We start from the raw sequence: 21,456 nt of genomic DNA, 5'->3' as shown, positions 1-21,456 counted from the left end.
AGCCAAATGGAATGGGAATGGTAAAAATGAACAGAAATTCAGAAATTGCTTGGAACTGGAGCTTATTTACAGTTAACTAATTTGTAACCCTTTTTTTTTTTTTGGCTAGGCAATGGGGTTAAGTGACTTGCCCAGGGTCACACAGTTAGTGAGTATTACGTATCTGAGGCCGAATTTGAACTCAGGTTCTCCTGAATCCAGGGCCAGTGCTCTATCCACTGCGCCACCTCTAGCGGCCTTTAAGCCTTCTTTTCTTCTCCATTATCTTGCTATCTGCTAAAATGTAGGGCAATCTCCTAACCCGAGTTAGGCGCCATGCTGCAACCACCAGACCATGCCAGGCCTTACCTTTTGTCCCTGAGCATTGTATTTGTCCAGGAGCGCCTGGACCCGGGACCCATAGTCACTATCAACATCACTGAAGTTTTTCACCTGGAACCAAATTAAAATAAATCGAAACCTGCACAAACCACTTCACAATACAACCCCTAGCCCAGGAGTAAGGAATGGGTGCCAGGGCTGCCTCCAGATCATGATTATGGATAAGGGGATGGTGGGAGCACCAACTTCTCCACAGTCCTAATGAAGGCATTCCCAGCAAGAATCCCAGTCCAGCACAGGATAGGGGTGGGGGGAGAGGTTCTTTACTGCAGAGGCCCAGGAACAGATAGATACAAAGAAATACAGTTATCCCTTCCATATCACGACTTTCCCCATTGTGGTTTCGATATATTGTGAGTTGGCACAAGAAATTAAACGGGAATTTTGGGGGAGTTTTGTGGAAGCCTCAGATGACACCCAAAGGCCAGCAGATGACACAGAGCCTATGACCAAACAACCCAAATTTCACAAGAAAGTCCTTCAAACACCCCATAAAACAAAAAAATTCAGATTTCTTCTCTGGTACCAAAGGAGGGCCAAACAATTTTAACGCAGATTTTCCGGGTCACAGCGCGGTACTGCGCCCCTCACCCCTGTGATGTAGAAGGGATAACTGTGCTGCCTTCTGTCTGACCCCACAGTTAAGCAGTCAGCTGTCGCCACCGATATCTCAGATTAAGCCTCTGTGCCAGCCCCGCGGCAGTGAAGAAGGTTTGGGAAGACAGGCAGAGATGACAAGACTCCAGAGAGTAGACCAGCTTTCCCTACAATCCGAGGACTGGGACAAGCCATGGGGAGGACAGGTAAGGGGGCCTATATCAGCTAAGTGATTGTCAACAAACATCAACCCAGAGACAGTGACCAGAAGGGAGGAGGGGGCTACACTCCACTCAGGTACTTTTTTAAAGGTTATTTTTTTTTAATGCTTTAAGGCACAGCTCTCCCCACCTCAGTAAATTTCTACTTAACTTCTTAAAAAGGGCCAGCCGCCCACATTCTTTAGCGATCCTGGGGAGAAACCACACTCCCACTGATTACAGCTTATGAAGTCTGTGGTCAGCCCTGTAGTTTTATCAGGCAGTGCTCAGAATATTGCATAATATGGGGCAGTAGCCAAATTAAAACAGTGGGAGAGAATTCCTCGATTTTAAGAACTCGGAGAAATCCTGACTGAGCATTTTAAGATTCTGACCATCAGATAAAAGAACACGGAAGTCCTTCGCTCCAAATACCTCTCCGACCCCACCTTTACCCGCCCCCATGAACAAGGCACTGGCCCTAACACACAGCTCACTCACAGCTTTCTTCTGGATGAAAAGCTGGGCATCCTTCAGGTGTCCGGCAATGTTCTCACATAGGCGCTGGCGCTGCGCCTCATTCAGCACCGTGTTGTAGAACGTTCTCACCTAAAGAGACAGAGAGGACACAGGAAGCCAAAGGGTCAGCTCATCCTAGAAAAAACCAATGGCACTTGTGACTTCTGAGGAGTCACGGAAAGTGAGGGAGCTGCACCTGGGATCTCACCCCATCCTGGCATGTGACAACCTCTCTGAGCCTCGGTCGCCCCATCTGTAAAAGAGGCACAGTCATGCCTGGAGCCCCTCTCACTAAGGCGTCCGGAGAGGATGGATGGAAAATACTTTGAAAACTCCAAAGAAACATCCCTGCCCTCGAGGAGCTTACCCTCTGGGGGATGGGAGGGACCCCGGGGGATTGGGAAGCAGACTTCCTGTTCTGTGAGGGTGCACACACAGTGACTCTGAATTCAGGTGCGCTTTATCCCCCAGACACCGACACATACAAAGGGAGAAAGAAAACCTGAGCACCACGTTAATCAATTGAGCCCTGACGAGTTCTCCGAGTCTCACTGAATGTCCCCCCACGCCCTCCCAGGTCAGGCTTGCAGCAAGTCCCAACTTGGCAGCAGGGGGCCAGCACTGAACAAGAGGTCTTGCTTTCCTCCTTCATGTGGCTGGCCCAACTCTCTGACTTCTCCCAAGTCGGAGCAACGTGCGGCTGCTGAGCCACACGCCACACTCTCACAACAGGATGCTTCGGGAGAGAGAGCCAGATCTCGGAGACGCCCAGTGACCAGAAGGACCCAGCAGCCAGCCGTTACCTGGGTGACGTTATCTTCATCGAGGCTGTTGTAGCGCTGCACATCCCCTGAGATCTGATAGCAGTGCTCCAGAACGGCGGAATGATCCTCAGGAGCCCCAAAGCTGTTAGGGTAGTAATTGGGAGCCCCACCTTGGAGGAACAGAAGATAAAGTTGGAACAGAAAACCTACGAGTGTGCAACACTCTACCACTAGAACTAGAGCCTTCCTACTGATGGCAATTTTAATGACACACACACTGAAGCGTTACCAAAGACAATGAAGAACATGTCAACGAGCGGCATGGCCAGAATGACCCCACCTAGACACCCAGTTCCCCAGTCTGTCCAAAGTCAGCAAACAGGAAAGGCCCAATCATGCATCTGAAAAATGCTTACTAGGAAAAAAAAAATTTTTAATGCTTACTAAGGTACTTATGAAGAAAGGGCTCTTCCCCAAGAACACAAATGACTCGGAGAAAGACTCTCTATTTGACAAGAATAGCTGGGAAAATTAGAAAGTAATCTGACCCAAAAAAAGAAAAAAGGTTTAGAACACCAGCTTACACCACATGACAACAAGACGTTCCAAATGGATAAGTGACCTAATTATGAAAGGTCACATGATAAAAAGATTAGAGGAAAAAATGTACATATATAAATACATAACATATATATACACACACACAGATAGATGTGTGTGTATATGTAAGTGTGTATGCATGTATATATATATGTATGTATACATACATGTGCGTGCACACACACACACATATAATGTATTAGCGTTATGGCTAAGGGGAGAATTCTTTGCTGTTGTTACGATAAACTAAGTATATTTCTCTTCATCCTATCCCACCCCCCCATTTATTCTATTCTCTCTTTTGACCCTGTCCTTCCTTAGAAATGTTTGATTCTGATTACCCCCTCCCCTCTATCTCCCCCTGCTCTTTTGTCCCTTCCCCCCCCCTTTTTCCTGTAGGGTAACATAGATTTCCATACCCAATTGAGTGTGTATGTTATTCCCTCCTTAAGCCAAATCCTGTAAGAATAAGATTCCCTCATTTCCTCTCACCTTCCCCTGTTTCCCCTCCACTGTAAAAGCCTTTTCTTGTCTGTTTTATGTGAGATAATTTGCTACATTCTACCTCCCTAGAGGGAGAATTCTTAAATGAGTTTATGAAAGATAAAACAATCAAATTAGATTAAATGAATGTTTTCTAAAAAAGCTTTTATAAGAATAAAATGGCACAGTCAGGATAAGAACTGGGTAAAATCATAATAAAACTGCTGAGTGTGCCCTTGAACTTCTAGATTTTAGGACATGCTCTAAAACAATTATAATGTCACAAAATACAGACCCTAGACAGTACACCAAATGCAGATAAAAGATTAGAGGTTGACAAAGGAGAAAAAAGAGGGGGATGGTATAAATTGAATAAAGACTGCTGGGAAAAAATGATTAGCAACATAGTGAAAAGTGGACTTAGACACAGACTTTACACAATGTAACACTTTAAATTCTAGCTAGAATATAGACAACCATTAAAAATAACACACAAAAATGCAAGAAAATAGAACAACGTATTAATCTCAATCATGGAGGTACAAATTCTTTTTATTGAGCAAAAAGAAGAAACCACTAGGGACAAGGCACGTGGTATGCAATTGCCAAAAAATTTAAAATTTCTTTCTAACATAACAATAAAGAATATAATCAAGATAAGAAGAAGAAAGACTGGGAAAACCACTTATGGCCAATGTAACACAAAACAACTTTCAAAATTTGTAAGAGATGCAGAAAAACATTTGAGAACAAAACCCAAGATCCACACAAAGTGGTTAAAGGCATATAAAAATTTACAGAATAAAAACCACACATCGTAAATAATAACTTGAAACATGTTCAACCTCCCTAAAAATAAAGAAATGTAAGCGACACCAACTTCTGGTCCCTCCTTTGGTCTTCCCATTTCTGAGCCATGGCTGAAAATGCAAGTGATGGGCTCCGGGCCAGAGATGGAATGTACCTGCCAAGGGCTGTAAGGAGTTGGGTTTTACAAAGCTAATCAAAAGGGCTTTAAGATAAAAATTAAGGGGGAAAGAAAAAACACCTACATGTGTCACCAACACTATACACATAACAGCGAGCTAAAATAGCAGTAACCTTGCCCAGAAAGTTACAGAAGACTAAAATTCCAAGGAGGACAAAAAGCCTCTGATTTCCATGCACACAAATCAGGTTAATAAGTAAGATGAACTGGAAATCCTAATTCAGGAAGTCAATTTAACCTTGCAGACATCAGTGAGACGGGGTGGTATAGGATCTCCAGACCTCTGAAAGGGGATACCTCACTAAAAAGAAAAATGACAGGTTCAAGGCAGTGGGGAGGAGGGATGGAGGGGACTTGGCACTGTAGTAAGATGATATTTTTATATGAGAGAATCCACAAAAAGGCAAAGGGGGGAGGGCAGGGACGGCTTCCAACATCTCTTCCAGCTCTACGTTTATGATCCCAGGGCTGTTCCAATATGGCCTGTTTTCCCAGTACCTAACACAGTATAAGTGCTTAATGAAAGTTTTTTAACTGAAAATGCCATTCAGATTAATGAGAAATATAAAAAAATATTAAAATCTATAAGAAATAATAGCTGCAAAGAGAAGAAAACGAACTACGCACATACTAACTAGAACTGGCAAAAGGAAAACCACGTAAGGACAAACATAACTGGGGCACCAGTTCAATTAGAATTCGTGGAAGAGATGAAGAATGAACTAAAAAAATAAAAAAAATATTTTTATCAACGAAATGAGAGTGCTCGGAGAAAAAATGGGAAAAGATATGAGAGCTACGGACAAAAGAACTGGAAAGGGAATGAACGGTCACTCTGGTACAGGAAGCACAAAGCTAAGCCAAACAACACATTTCCTGAAAATCAGAATGAACCAAGAGAAGCCAGCGGCTCCACACGGCAACAAGAAAAATTAAATCAGTCAAAAGACTAAGAAACAATGAAAGAAAATGTAAAGAATCTCATAGCAAAAATGGCTGACCCGGAAAACAAACTGCTCACATTCTAATCTGGAGAGATGCTACACAGCCCCTCAGAATCCAGTCATCATCCAGAGTCATGGAAGGGCCTGGGAATGGTTCTGTTACGTTTGGATGATCTTAATAGAATGGGGAGAGAGGGGAAGAAAAATCCACTGGGGGTAGGAGGAAGGGAGAAGAAAGATGAGGAAGACTGTCTCCTATAATTGACAGGCACAAGTTAGAAAGGGGGTGGGGAACAGATGACAACTGAGCTTCACTCGCATCTGACTGAGCAAAGTATGGCGTGCACGCCTGTACACACACACACACACACACACACACAGACTTGGGTATAGAAATACATTTCATTCAATGGGGGGAAAGGAGGGAAAGAAAAGCAGGGCAGAGTCAGAGAGGCCCTGGTCCTAAACAAACAAACTCTTGCAGAGGCAATTTTTGCAGAGGCAAAGATCTAGAAACAAAGGGGATGCGCATCATTTGGGAAGCAGCCAAACACATTATGGTCTATGAATGTAATCAAACACTATGATGCTGTAAGAAATGACGAAGGGGATGGTTTCAGAGAAACCTAGGAAGGTTTGTGTAAACCTATGCAGAGTAAAACAAGCAGAACCAGGAAAACAATTTACATTATAGCAAGAACGCTGGAAAGACTCTGAAAGACTTAGGAATAACTAACCGGAATTCCAGAGGACTCCCGATGAAACCCACTTCCCACCTCCTGACAGAGACACGATGGATTCAGAATGCAGATGGAAGCATGTTTTGGGAAAGCATGGAGTGGGATAACTTGTTTTGCCTGACCATAAATGTTTTTCTTTCTTTCTAAATGAGGAAAAGGTGAGGTGGGAAGGAGAGACAGTGGATTGTCAGTGATTGAGAGAAAATTCCATTTAAAAATATACCCAGGGATGAATGGGCAAAATGGAAGTGAAAGGGACACAGGAAGTGACTGACAATTGCTACAAAGAACTGTAGTGAGGGTCGGTAATGGAGAGGCAAGTGGTGATCATGACCGGCTGTAAATTACGGCTAACAAGAGATTATGCAGGAGAAATGATGGAAAGGATGCCATCAAAGAAACATGAGCGCCACAAAGCTAGGCAAGAAAAGAGAAAACTATCAGTCAGCCTGCGTCTCCAGTGATATTCTTACACTGTCAAGAGAACGTGAGAGGAAGTCCCAGTACACTGGGTGGACCCCCTGTGACACACCTCTGAGGAAACATCAATGACTTTTCAGGTCTACAGGAGCATGACGAAATATATTAATCAAATGTAAAAGTCCTACAGTATACTTAATTGATTTTGCTAATATTAAAAGTTAAGCTCATAATAAATTGGATAAAGTTAGGTCTATCAAGAATATATGTTTCATATATGGGGGGGGCTGGAAGGGGGAAAGAAGTGGGCTCAGTTTCCCATAAAGATACTCAAGAATTCAAGAGGGCAGATTAAAGTAATTAGTTATATTTAGCTGTGTATGAATCATCAAAACAACCTGTTGTAAAGTGGAAAATTCAATGAGTTGATAATAAATTACAGATTTTTTTTTCACTGAATCGACTTCCCCTTTTAGTAGCCAAAATGGTCCAAACATAATATAATTCACACTTCACAAGGCTGTTGTAAGGAAAGCAGCATCACGGAAAAGCATGAGACTCCAGTCCCAGGATGCCTGGGGTTCACATCTGAGGGCTGCTCCTCATTACCCAGCATGCTCTTGAGTGAGCCAAAACCCTCTGAGTCTTATTTTTCTCATCTAGAAATGTTATAGTTTGAACTCAATGACCTCCTGAAGGCCACTTTCCAGATCTAAATCCCAAGACCCTACAAATTTCACAGTAAACTTCTTGCATAGGATACCAAAGAGTTTTGGGGATACCTTGGTTGTCAGACATGCACATGGGTCCATCTCTTTGGTAGTTGGACACTCGAGCTCGGTAAGGACAGTTCACAGGGATGTGAAGATAGTTGGGTCCTAGACGGTGGCGGTGGGTATCAGGATATGCGAAAAGACGGCCCTAAAATAATGAATTTGAATGTTTGCTTCAAGTTGTAAAAGTTTATTTACTCTACTTAATTAACAGAAGGGAAGATAATGCCATAAAGCACCAAATACAAAGTAATGATTGCAAAATGCTGCCTATACCCCACTAGAGGCCAGGTCTAGCCTTTATTACAGACATCATCCTTACTGAAAAGTCATTTATTCTCTATGATGTAGTCCAAGTCAGGCCAACAGTAATTTTTAAATTTATTCTACACAGATAATCACCCCAATTTTTTTCCTCAGTTTACGAATTACCAACAAAGCCAAATCGTATTTGTTTAGCTTCTTCTCCCATGGAAGTTACTAACTTAAAAGGACTTGATTAACCAAAACCCTACTGAAACCATCAGTGGTTTTTTACCACATGCCACTTCTAAAAGAAAGAGAAGACTAGAAAATAAGATAATTTAGTTCAATAAAAGAGAAAACACTCCCACTACAAATCAGTTCTTTCACAAATACGCTCTAAATTCACACTAGTTATGGCACTGCTAGTTCAAAATGATGAACCTCACATACACAAATCTAATCATAAAAGATAAAACGTCAGTCAGAATATTCTGTCTACTACAGCAAGAAAACGTAGAGGCGCCAGACAAGAGCAAGGGTCTGGAGCAGGGGTGGGAACCTGTGGCTTTCAGGCCACATGTGGCCCTCTAGGTCCTCAAGCTCGACCCTTTAACTGAATCCAAACTTCAGAGAATGTTAAACTACTGGGATTAAGATCCGGCTGTGCTTAAATTCCTAGCTCAGCGCCCTATCCACTTGCTCACCCTTCATCTTCAGAGGACCAATGACATCACAGGTAACGTCTTGACTCACGTGAGGAAGAGTTGCACAAAGGCGTCAGTCTCATTCTCTCTTCCAGAGTGTTCGAAGTCCAGAGGTAAGACAAAAGTCAAGACAACTGGTGATGGCCTGGGATACACTGGGTGACCCCGTTGTCTTCAATGTCTGACCAAGCTCTAAACATTCCACCGTGCCTGCTTCAGCTGCCCTCATGGCCATTAGAACAAACTGTTCTCACTCTCCCATTCCTCCAGGGTCACTAACCTACCATATTTAACGGTCTGAATCCACTTCCCAAAGCCAATGCAAATAACTTAGGGTTAATTTTTTCCTCTATTTGTGCCAACAGCACAGTCTAGGCTCTATGTTGGGCTTGGGGCTTGGCTGACTCCTTCGCCTCAGAGCCATGTGGACATACTCTCCTTCTAGAGTCAAGGCTGAAGATGAAATCACTCCATAAACAAAAGCTAGGCCATGGCCTCTCCCATATTCTCCCACGCCACCACCACTCTTGGTACATTAGCGGACATTTCACATAGTTGGGAAATTTCCAGAACAATAGGAAAAGGTAAAACATTCAACGACAGGGAAAGAGCTAAGCAAGCTGCAGTATGCTGCCATAACCAAACAGTCTAAAGCTATTAAAAACAACTAACAAGTCTACGGAATAATTTTAATTTTGCAAAGCACAACACAAAGCAAAACGTCCACATTCATTACAGCAATGTAAAATCTCATCTATACATTAACAAAGATTAGGAAAAAAACTCTGGAGTACCATAAAGAGTATTTAACATTCAGATTTATTTCTATAGCTATTTAGTTTCAATAATAATAGTAATCAGTGTATTAAGATATAGTATTACATAAGAAAACAAGAGGTAGTAATTGTGGTAGGTTTATAAAAACTGCACTTCTAATTAAACCTTGGTTCATGGACACAGTTAAAAAAACAGAAAATTGCTCAGTAATTTATTAAATCAACTCTTTCCCCACTGAATTCTTATCTAAGGGAAGTAGTTAAAACTCCCTCCTCGTGTTACGGGTGTGGTATGGGCTCATACCATAAATTATGCCAAATATACCCAATATTAAGGACTATAAGGACAATAATTAAGGCAAAAGTAGTGCATCGTTAACATCAGCAACATCAGCTCAACATCATCAATATTTTCCTGTTTACAAGCGGAAACACTGAAGGGCCGCATTAACAAAACAGTAAATTAATAGAAGAGTTTTGATCAAGGCGTCTTGATGTTTATTAATTCCTGGCAATAAACTGCCCATCCCTCCTTCAATGACTAATATTGAATAATTAATCAATAAACACAGAGGGCCAGGCACTCTGTAAAAGAGGAAATATTTTTCTGAGGCACATTTAAAAAAAGGAAATGCCAAAATCTTAAAACCCTAATGAACTCTCACTCTAACACTATTCATTACTAAGTGGAATTTAAGGGATTGGTAGTGAAAAGGCCTAGTGTATAACATGCACTCTTCTATCCAGTGATGCTAGCTGCCTGGCTGTTCCACAAACAAGACCCTTCATCTCTAGGCTCTGGCTGTTCCCCGTGTCTGGAACGCTCTCCCTCCTCCACTGACTACTGATCTCCCTAGGTCCTTCAAGTTCTAACTAACATCCCACCTTCTACAGGCAGTCTTTCCCCTACTCCTCCTAATTCGAGCTTTCCCTCTCTTAATTATGTTCTAATTATCCTACTGTATGGCTTCTTTTCTATATATTTGTTTGTCTCCCTCATTAGACTGCAAGTTCCTTGAGGGCAGGGACTGTCTTTTGCCTCATTGTACCCCCGTGTTTAGCACACTGCCTGGCAATATAGTAGGCACTTAATAAATGTTTAGTGATTGGCTGATGATCTCACCCCAAAGCATTCCCATGCATGTAACACACCAACTTCAAACTCAAGGTGAGACTGGCTTGAAGGTCAGTCTAGGATGGTCTGAACAATACAGAAACCCACCAGGCTTACCTGCAGCATTTTATCAGGGCTTGCCTCAATGCCTGGTGGCATGTTACTTGGGTCAAAGGCTATCTGTTCCACCTCTGCGAAATAATTCCCAGGGTTCCTATTTAAGACCAGTTTACCAACTGGGATAAGAGGATAGTCTTTGTGAGACCAAACCTGGAAATGAGAGAAGCATAACATGTGACAGATAAGTCAAAACTACTTTTTGAAATCCTGGCGTCCCGTCTTACAAAGTCGGTGATTATGACAAAGGATAAAAGCCAGGAGGATCATTCCTGAGGCCACCATCGACACCGGTCAAACTCTGGGCAACAGCAAATTCAGAGAGTGTCTTTCACAAAATCTAGCCGTTGACTAATACATAAGATTCCAAGCAGCTGGAACAGCTCCTCAGCACACTGAGCACCTACAATGGCACTACACACCTGAATGAAACATTCTCTGGAAATTCTAGGACAATACCACCCTGCACGCTGCTAGTACATAAACTGCCTTTCATGTTCCATACTCAACACAGAGTAAGTAAGTGATAGGCCACCCAAGCCTTTAATTTGCCTTACCTTAGTGAGGTCAAATGGATTAAATGGAAATGCTTCTGCTTGCTCGAAGGTCATGACCTGGATGTAAAATGTCCACGATGGGTAGTTGCCTGAAGAAATGGCGTTATAGAGATCCCGAATGCCGTAATCAGGATCTTCCTTAGCAAGTCTTCCAGCCTCTTCGACAGAAAGATTTTTGATTCCTTGGTCAGTCTGAAAGAGAAAAACAAAAGAAGCATTTAGACTGAGATTAACTGGCAAAGTTGTCTAAAGTTAACAAGCCACAAAGGAAAGGACCATGAGGTCATAAGTAAGGGCCTCTCACTGTTTTCCATGATAATTAAACGACCACAGACAGCATATTTGAGTAACATCATCTCCAAATTTCAAATCCATTATTAGGTCATTAAACACCATTTGGCAACACTAATTTTCAGAAGAGCCAAGGAACTGTGTTTGTCTAATTAAGATTGAAAATTTGTTTTATAAAAATATTTCTAGCCGGTGCTTAATAAGTATTTGTGAAACAAATGGACGTATATACACAGTATACTTTAGATTGTAAGCTCCTTAAGGAAAGGGATGGTCTTTTCACTCTTTTGGATCTTCAGTGCTTCAAACAGCGCCTGGCACATGGTAGGAACTTAATAAATGTTTATTGACATATAATTTTATTTTTTTCAGTAAGTGCTACAAAGGTACATTCCCATAGCTCTCTGGCATGGGGTGGAGGAATAATACAATGAAAAACATAAGCAATATTAAAAACAAAAGATATCAATACAAATTTGTTTTAAACAAAAAGCACATTGCTCCATTTTGTGACATTCGAATTAGCTCAGAATGGGACTAAATAGACTTTTTCTTTTAAAGAAAACTGAGCTTCTCAATGCCTAACAGAGTGGGGGAACCTGTGGCCTTGAGGTCCCACGTGGCCCACTAAGGCCTCAAGTGCAGTCTTTGACTGAATTTGGATTTGGTCAAAACGCTGCACTCGAGGACCTAGAGGACCACATGTGGCCTCAAGGCTACAGGTTCCCTACCCTGGCCTAGTACTTACAGTTATGAATAGCAGTATCTCATGCAGAAAAGCTCCTTTTAAAACATTCCAATTAATAAGAGGCAATATTAGGTGATAAAATGACCATTTAGACTGGGTAACAAAAGACCTGAGGTCTAGGCCCAGGTCTGCAATTAACTAGTTTTGTCACTTAGGGAAAAATCACTTCCTCTTTCTGGGCCTCAGCTTCCCCACCTGCAAAATGAGGGGGTTGAACTAGGTCATTTAAAAGGTTCTTTTCAGCCTTAAAATCCTATGATTTAGTACCTTCCAAAAGCAAAGAATTCAACTTGATTCTATGAGGGAGAAAAAAAAGGAGAATTTTGCTTCTACTGTTCAGAATCATTCATTTACTTGAACTCAATAAATATTTGTTGAATGAAAGATCAAAAAAATCCTGCTGACTATATCTGGAAAGCTAACTGAGAATCACCTTGTAATGGAATTTGCAGTAAACTGCTTTCCCTTCAGCATTAACCAGTTTGAAGGTGTGAGATCCGTATCCATTCATGTGACGATGGCCATCTGGAATTCCACGATCACTGAACAAGAAACTAACCTGGGAGGCAAGGGGAAGAAAATCTTCTTTAAGGCAAAACGGCCAAACAGATTCTGAACTACGTTATAGCAAAACGCCTAAACGATACAGAGTACATGGTAGCATACTGCCCATTATGCGCATATCTCCTGAATCGTAAAAGAAGAACATACTCACAAGAATGCCATTTTCCTTTTCACACCCCAAACATAATTAAACACTTCATGATAAATGAGATTATCAATCTGTTTCTTCTACCAATCCATCTCTAATTTGGTGACATTAGCAATTTAAGGTTTCTTTAGAGAAAAAAATCACAAAATAGGGGTGGGGAATCTGTGGCCTTGAGGCCACACATGGCCCTCTAGGTCCTCCAGTGTGATTCATGGCAAAGGCTGCACTTGAGGACCTAGAGGGCCACACGTGGCCTCAACACCACAGGTTCCCCACCTCTGCAGTAGAATATTCTCCCTAGCAAATCTCTTAGAAGCCCCTGAAGAGAAAAGTAAAGGCCGCCCCCCAAAATGATTTCCCAAATCCCATGAAATAAAGCATTAGTAAATTCCCCCCTCACAGGGAATAATTACAATGCAGTAAAAGACAACCATTCTTACCTGATGCAAAGATTCAGGGCGAAGACTCCAGAAGTCCCAAACCATGTCAGGATCTTTAAGGTGGGTCTGAGGGTTCCTCTTCTGACTATGAATAAAGGATGGAAACTATATGGGGAACAAAAGTGGGGGGAAAGATCTAAAATCAGGTTATAGAAATTATGGCTTCTTCTTTTCCATATTTGCTTTAGGGTTAAGCCACAGAATATACTGCACGTTTAATCAATCATATTGATTCCTGTCAGTCAATAAACATTTATTAAGCATCTGCTATGGGCCAGGAACTGTTCAAAGGACAGAGGACACAAAATGGAGCTAGAGAGTCCTTGCTCTCAAACAGCTCACAATCTAAAATAGTACAATGTAAAGTAACAGAAGGAAGGAAGTGATCCAAGATTCCACTGGGGTAGAGAACTCCCAGCTGAAACCAGCATAGGTTAGCACCCTCTCAGAGAGTCAGCTTGATCACGGGAGAGGTGAGCTGCTCAGAGTCACTTGGCTAATATGTGTCAGAAGCTGGACTTGAATCTGGGTCTTCCTGGTCCCAAGGCCAGCTATCCAGCCTTTATATCAAGATGCTTTTCAAATAAGTCTGAATCCTGAACAGACTACAGCAAAACATTCTATTTACTATATCCAGCTAGCGCCCAGCTATTGTCTAAACTGTCTACAGACTAATCTATGTGTTTAACTTCCACACAAAGTCCTGTATGTCTCCCAGCATCCTAGGACATCCCCCCAAACCTTCACTTTATGCCCTGAGAGAGAAGGCCCCTTTTCTCAAGATCCCAGAGCCCGGCTACAGCACCTTGCCATGTGGCTGCCATGATCATTATGAAAATCAATATCAAATCCCAACACTAAGAATGCCGCTTGCTCCCGCGATCTTGAAATGCAAGACTGCATTTGCAAGGGGTCTCCTAAAAAGACAACCGGGCAATCTCAGAACACAAGCCCCCTTCTCTCCTTTGGTCTTCTGAAGCAAGTCTTCTCAAGTGCAAGACAGACAACAAGATATACAACAATTTCACCTACCAGAAGTGGGTCTCTGATAAAGAAGATGGGCGTGTTATTTCCTGTGAGATCCCAGTTGCCGTCTTCGGTGTAGAATTTCACAGCAAAGCCTCGAGGGTCACGAACAGTGTCTGCTGATCCGGCTTCTCCGGCTGGAAGATGCACCATGAGTAGATGTTAGAGAGAATACAGTCTCCCAAGAAGGCCAAAACAACACTGTGCTTCATTCTCCTGCCACTTTGGAGGGTAAAGTAAATTCCTGGGGTTGTAGCAGGGGTGGGGAATCAGCAGCCTCGAGGCCACATGCGGCCCTCTAGGTCCTCAAGTGCAGCCCTTTGACCAAACTGGATTTGGTCAAAGGGCCGCACTTGAGGACCTAGAGGGCCGCATGTGGTCTCGAGGCCCCAGGTTCCCCACCCCTGTATTTAGATGACCACTTCTCTAACTTATTATGTTAATTCACTCTAGGAAATAAAAAGTACTAAGTATGGTTGTCTCTCCCTATCAGAAGGTGAGCAGGGGCTGTCTTGTTTGTCTTAAATCCCCAGTGCCTAGGACAGTGCTTTGCACAAAGTAAACACTTAAGAAATGCTCTTTCATTTACTCATTCAGATAAAATAGTCAACATAATAAAGGCCCAAGTGATCATAAGGCTAAACTTTCAAACTTTCTGGGACTAATACTAAGCTGTTTTCAGTTCCACAATGAATCAAAATTTCCAGATAAAAAGCTTTAAAGGGAACTGAAAATTAAGGAAAAAAATTTGAGGAATAAGTGAACTGCCATATCATGAGTTTGATGCTAAGTAGAGTTAAAACACAAGTTCCCTATTTGTAATCAAATTTGTTATATAGTAAATAAAAGGGGAAACAAAAAAAAAACAGAAAAAAAATTGGGGTACAGGCCTAAAATCTTAACTCTAGAGCTCTGAAGTAGTGCTTGCAAGGAAACTCAACTAATTCCTGAGAGTTTCAATAATGGATCAGGAAGTCACTGCCCCTAAGTGTTACCACTCAAGATTCCAGCAGGTAAGATGTAAGTGGCTTGCTAACAAGTATCAGGAAATCTGTTTTTTTGAAATCTTGCTCTATTTTCAAAGTTCCTCTTTTTTTTTCTTCCAAGAAGCCTGTTTCTGCATGAATATTTGTTGTTGTTCAGTAGTTTCAGTTGTGACCCCATTTGGGGTTTTCTAGGCAGAGATGCTGGAGTGCTTTGCCATTTCCTTCTCCAGTTCATTTTTCAGATGAGGAAACCAAGGCAAACAGGGTTAAGTGACTTGCCCAGGGTCACACAGCGAGCAAGCGTCTGAGGCCGAATCTGAACTCACAAAGATGAGTCTTCCTGATTCTAGGCCCAGCACTCTATCCACATAGGGTCACATAGCTAGTAAGTGTCAGAGGCTGGAGCCAATAACAATGACAAAGCAGACAGCGCCGTTTACAAAGCAATGGTCCTCAGGTGACTAAAAGTGACGACTTACCAACTGTAGAGAATCTAACGGCAATCGGAGTCTTTTTCCCAATATGCTCAAAGACCTTTGCCTTGGAATATTTGGTAATGTCATGAGTGACTTCAAAATACCCGAATGCTCCTACAAGACAAGCACAGAAAGCAGCACTATGAACAATCGTTCAAGTACAGAATGAGTCCTATCTTGCACCTACCTATGAGAAGCAGGAGGCCCTCCCTACCTGCCCTCAGAGAGCTCACAATTTACAAACGCACAGGAAATGACGTGCACGTGTTGAGGCGCTAGCCAGGGGCACTGAGCTTGAACTCAGGAAGGTAGCCAAGGAGATCTAAAAAGCACTGGACGAAACTTCACATGATGGTGCAAAGTCTTGAGCCGGGGCTTAAAGAAAAGCAGCATTTGTGAAAGGAGACAAAGAATTACAGGCTGGGGGAGGAAAGCAGAAAAGGCATCTCAGAGGTAGGAATGGCAGTAGTCACTCAATGAAGACGCCATAATGCCTACTGAAAAACCATGATGAATAATCTTGCAAAACCATTGGGAGAGATGAGTGGAGAGATAAAGCATGATGGGTTACATGATAAGATGCAGGTCTCCTCCAACAGAGGGGGTAAATGAGCAAGTTTTCCAACAGAAACTTCTAAGGGCAGGGATTCAAAATCTCTGTGCTAGAATTGGGTAAATTATCGCATCATTAAGACAAGAGTATAAAATCAAGGCTTGAGAATGGCCATCTCAACCCGGGTAGGGTAAAATAATTACTATATGCCAGCTAAAATGCACATCTCACCTGCTCCTTTGGCATGAACAACTCTCTCAGGAATTCTCTCCCGGTCAAAGTGAGCCATTTCATCAGTGAAAACCACATCTTGAACAAGAAGGGGTCCCCGAGGTCCAGCAGTTATAATATTAAGTTTATCTCCTACAGGGACACCAGCTCCCGTGGTAAGAGAATCAGGTTTCTAAAAAGAAACAGGGACATAGAAAAATCATCCTCACTCAAAACGACATTTAATTGGTTAATATCAATACATCCCCAATTTCCACGATCACAGTGGTCATTTCCCCATAATTTTTTCCACTTGACCCATTAAATGTATCATCCCTAACATCCTGCTCAGTTGTGATTTTCAGGACGCTTGCTAAAATGTGCATCTTTATTTCAGAAATGTTTGGCACACATCCCAGTGGTCACGCCACTTGTCCCAGAGCAAAGAGGATCTCGAGTAACCTTCTTTGGAGACTCAGCCCAAGCACTACCTGAGGTCATGGAGGCTGATCCAAAGTCACGGTGCCCTCCCTCCCAAACTACCTTGTGTTTAACCACTTGGTATCTCATCTCGTTATTATTTATTCTGAATATATTCATCTACGTCCTTAGCATCTACCCGCTAAAATGGAAGCTTCCCGCAGGTAGGGATTGTGTCATTCTTTGTGTTTGTATCTCCAGTGTTTGATACACAGTAGCTATTTAATGCCTGTTGATTGATGACATCAGCCATGAATACATGCTAGTCCTTTACTGTCAAGAACTGACAATCATATGGGGCTTTAAGTTTATAAAGCAGTTTATATATACATTATCTCACCTGACACAAATACCATAATAAATACCTACACCTGAATTTTATAGTCAAAGAAATCAGAGGCTGAGAGATTCAGTACCTTTCCCATAGTCACAAGGCTGGGGATGAGGTGAAGGAAGGGAAAGAAAACGGGCATTTATTACATGCCTGCTATGTGCCAGGCACCGTGCTAAGAAGCATTTTATAAATATTATCTCATCTGATTTTCATAACTACCCTGGGAGGTAGGTGCTGTTATTAGATGTCCAGAATCCAGGATCTCCTCCAGATCTGATGAAACATTAGAGGATGATTTGACGGGAATGTGATAATCAGGGAGAATGCAAATTTCAAAACAACCACTTTACTCAGACTTGTCATACAGGTGATTTATGACTGTGATTAGTATTAGAGTCCGAAAAAAACAAGAGCCCTGGTAATTTATTAACTTTCTTCAAATTAAATATACTTCCTGTAATAATCTTATGCTCAAAAAAGCATAATGAGACATTTTACACTAATTGCAAACAAGCTTTTTTTGGACTGTGATAATCTGTTTTCTAATAAAGCTAGAGGGAGCCTCCCTGAAGGTTTTGCTTTCAGCGGATTTCAATCCTTTAAGCATGAAAAAAGTTTTAAGCATGAAAAAAAAACTTAAAAGAACAAACCAGCCAGAGGGAAAGAAGAGACCATTATTTGTGCAGGACAGACCCACTCTCTGAGAGCTTAACTTGTCAAATCTTGATCAGGTAAACAGAGCCAAAAGGAACCTAGGCCCCTGCTTAACCCACGAATGTGCAAAGTAATTCTGAGACCAGAGAGAAGCACAATCAGGAAATCACTTTTAAAAATTAAATAAGAAGATGAATGTCAGCCACGGATTCTTGATACAAAGGCTGAACCGCCATGAAAACAAAGGCATCCTTATGGGAATTACAAGAGATTTCAAACCAAGACAATGGGTCTCCTCTAGTGGTCTTAATAAGGACAATGTGGCTAAAACAATGAAATGGGATTGGAAAGAAGGTAACTCAAAAAGAATGAAACTTCAGTTTTCTTCTAAATGATACTGAGGTTAAGAAAAAAGGTGAAATGAACAGCAGTAACCAGCTTTGGCCCAGGGGGCAGCTGATGCAACCGACATACCCCCTCCCTCCTCCCTGGAGAGAGATGGAGGACTTGCAGGTACCGAATGCTGGCTATGTAAGGTGTCAGTCAGGCTTGGCTTTGTTGGTCAGGCGTTTTTCAGTCGTGTGCGACTCTTTGGGACCCCATTTGGGTCTTCTTGCCAAAGACACTGGAGCGGTTTGTCATGTCCTTCTCCAGCTCATTTTACAGATGAGGAAATGGAGGCAAACAGGGTGACGGGACCTGCCCGGGGTCACACAGCTACTGAGGGTCTGAGGCCAGATTCGAATTCAGGAAGATTCATCTTCCTGACTCCAGGCCCAGGGCTCTATCCATTACACCACCTAGCTGCCCAGGAATTGGCTTTAACGATTTTTGGTTTTGTTTCTTGTGAAGAGAGAGGGGAGATATCAGGAAATCTGTGGTGTAAAACCCAAAAGATATCAATAAAATTTAAAATACATATAGAGAGAAGGAATAAAAGAAATTAATAGCACTGAACTCAGATCTTCCCATATCTGATTCTAGTCAAGACTACAAATTCTTGTAAATATGGGTCCTGCCATTATAGTCTACCTTATGGCACCTTTGGGTCACACAAACCCATAGCTCTATACTTCCTCAGCCTTCAAAGTGCGAAAGTCAAGCAAAAGTCAAGCTCCCTGAGGGAGCAGCGGAGCTAAAGGATGGCCCTTTACTGTCCAAACATGAACATGAGACCCAAGAGTCCGTGGGTAAGGATCTGAAAGAGTCCACATTGTCCAGCAATTACAGCCTACTGCTGCAGATCATTCAGAAAGATAGAGCAGACCCTGGGCACACCACAACCCTCGGGCTAAAGGGACTGCTGTATAATGTGCTCAGAAGTGAGAATCACCTCCTCTTTATGAAGGAATAAATCAATTCCCTCTTAGATTAGCATGATTTAATCACTGGGTCAGAGGACTAGAAGGAGATTTTAAAAAGACACTGAACCTTCTCTCTCTGCCTTTAGGCAAGACAACCACAAGTATTCCAGGCAGCTGCCTTGTTCTACTAAAAACAACGCTACAGAGACCACCTCTCTCTACTTTCAGGTCCCTATTTAACAAAGGCTTGTTCAGGTTTACCTTAAATGAGGCAAGATGCAACATGAGCCCATGTTTTTGAAGTTCTGGTGGCAAATATTCATAATTTACTTACGATGATGAGGGAGATACATATTTATAATTTATTTATGATGTTGTTCAGTCATTTCAGTTGTGCCTAACCCTTCGTGACCTCCCCTTCCAGGTTTTCTTGGCAAAGATACTGGAGTGGTTTGCTATCTCCTTCTCCAGTTTATTTTACAGATGAGGAAACTGAGGCAAACAGGGTCAAGTGTCTGAGGCTGAACTGAACACAGCTCTTCCTGACTCCAGTCTTGGCATTCCATGCACTGCACTATCTAGCTGCCCTTTATTTGTGATGAGGAGAGATGTAAACATTTGTGATTTATGGTTAAGAATCATCTTTTTAAAACAATTGACTTAAAAGCCTTTCCTTATACTTCTGTATCATTAGGATCCATGACTTCATTGGCGTTTCTATTTCATTCACCAACACAGATCACAATCCCCCCATGATTTAGTCGTTATCATTATCATTATAATTATAGCCGATGTTTAAATCACATTTTAGGTTTTGCAAAAAGTACTTTACATACATCACCTCAGGTAGCTAGTGCTGGACAGCTATGGCCCCCAAAATTCACTCCCCTTCAGCCAGCCCAGTGAGGTGCCTCTACACTGAGCTAGGCTGGTCCTCTATAAACAGAAAGTCTACCCCTGGGCAGTCCTTGAAGCCTTTCCAACTTGGTAAGCCCTGCCAGAGCTTTGGCTTTAAGAAATTGCAAACTATTAAAGAGCCATATGAAAGAATGCTTCAAATCACTACCAAGAAAATACAAAACAAGAGAACTGCGAGTTTTTACCTCATACCTAAAAAACTGGCAAAAATGAAAGAATGGAACAAGTGACATGGTGGGGAGGGGAGCAGAGGGGGAAAAACAGGCACCTAAATGAATGTAGGGTTGACGGAACTAACCAGCCTCAAAAGCAATTTGGAAATAGGTGAAGAAAGTGACTAAAAAGCCCATCTCTTTGGACCGAACTCGTTTACAAAAGTCTTCCAAAATCATGCACTAAATTTGTTTCTTGCTTGTCTAATTCTATTTTGACGAACAGGTCACAGTCACCTTTCATACATATGGATCAGCAGTCGAAAGATACAGTGACCTAAGGAGTGGAAATGCTATGTATCCTGCCACCTAAGCCATCCCAAATGAGGGACTCTCCCCTCCAAAATATGCTGAGACTTTGTCTTTTGCTTTTTTATGCAAAAAAAAAAACAGCTCTGGCAACCAAGCGGCAGCCCAAAAACCAGTAACCGCACCAGGGCTGGTCATTTTGATAATCAGATGGAAAGCAGTGCTGCTGCTAACTGAAGGCAGCTAGAGAAGCCGAGTCAGAAATTCAGTGGTGCAAGAACTGAGACAGAAGAAGTAAAGTAAGGGGGGAAAAAAGAAAAGGACCACGGAGGGACAGATGATGAAAAGTGGCAATGAGAGCAAGACATGGCACTATGGCGAGAGGGAAGCAAGCTATCCAGGAAGAGAGAGGAGGCAGAAAACACTCTCGAGCCAAGGCTGTAGAACTAATCGGGTGCCATCCAGTGGAAGCCAGTTCTTTCTAACTTTCTAACTAGAACTCACTAATAAGAGTAACAAGATGCCAACCATGCTCAGAAGCACATCGATTATGTGATAACCCCAAAGTCTGGGGAGAGTCAGCAACACTACAGTATAGCAGTCATGAAACACTTGAACGGTTTGGGGGGGGACCCTTGAGAGAGGTAGCGATTGGTCAAAGGAAAACATGTAATCCTACTTCTGGGGAGGCTGAGGCGCAGGGATCGCTTGAGCTCAGGGGTTCTGAACTGCAGTGGCCTAAGCCTACTGGCTGTCCACACTAAGTCCATTCCCAATATGTCCAGCTCTCAGGAGGAGGCAGACACCAGGCTAAGGAAGAAGTGAGCCAGCCCAGGTTAGAAAGTGAGCAATCAGCATTGGAATGGGTCTGTTAGCTGTGGCTGCACTTCCAGCCTAGGGTAGAGAGACAGAGACAGAGGTAGACAAACACACACACACA

General features: G+C 42.4%; 1 protein-coding gene across 1 annotated transcript in view; it reads right to left on the bottom strand.

Annotated features, from left to right (window-relative positions):
- The window catches only part of CAT (catalase), a 28,244-nt gene that overhangs the window by 1,303 nt on the left and 5,485 nt on the right, over window positions 1-21,456 (bottom strand). Inside the window, exons 2-12 of the mRNA XM_020963898.2 lie at window positions 16,387-16,558; window positions 15,606-15,716; window positions 14,147-14,277; window positions 13,115-13,219; window positions 12,396-12,521; window positions 10,924-11,115; window positions 10,367-10,519; window positions 7,419-7,557; window positions 2,501-2,631; window positions 1,680-1,787; window positions 349-432 (exon numbers count right to left, since the gene is read on the bottom strand). Coding sequence (XP_020819557.1) covers window positions 349-432; window positions 1,680-1,787; window positions 2,501-2,631; window positions 7,419-7,557; window positions 10,367-10,519; window positions 10,924-11,115; window positions 12,396-12,521; window positions 13,115-13,219; window positions 14,147-14,277; window positions 15,606-15,716; window positions 16,387-16,558 — 1,452 coding nt within the window. The remainder of the gene's footprint in view (window positions 1-348; window positions 433-1,679; window positions 1,788-2,500; window positions 2,632-7,418; window positions 7,558-10,366; window positions 10,520-10,923; window positions 11,116-12,395; window positions 12,522-13,114; window positions 13,220-14,146; window positions 14,278-15,605; window positions 15,717-16,386; window positions 16,559-21,456) is intronic.

The sequence above is a fragment of the Phascolarctos cinereus genome, unplaced genomic scaffold, assembly GCF_003287225.1.
Source record: "Phascolarctos cinereus isolate Bilbo 61053 unplaced genomic scaffold, phaCin_HiC Scaffold_9;HRSCAF=440, whole genome shotgun sequence".
Lineage (NCBI taxonomy): Eukaryota > Metazoa > Chordata > Mammalia > Diprotodontia > Phascolarctidae > Phascolarctos > Phascolarctos cinereus.
Note: the sequence above shows the minus strand (reverse complement) of the source record. Positions and strands in the feature narration are given on the sequence as shown.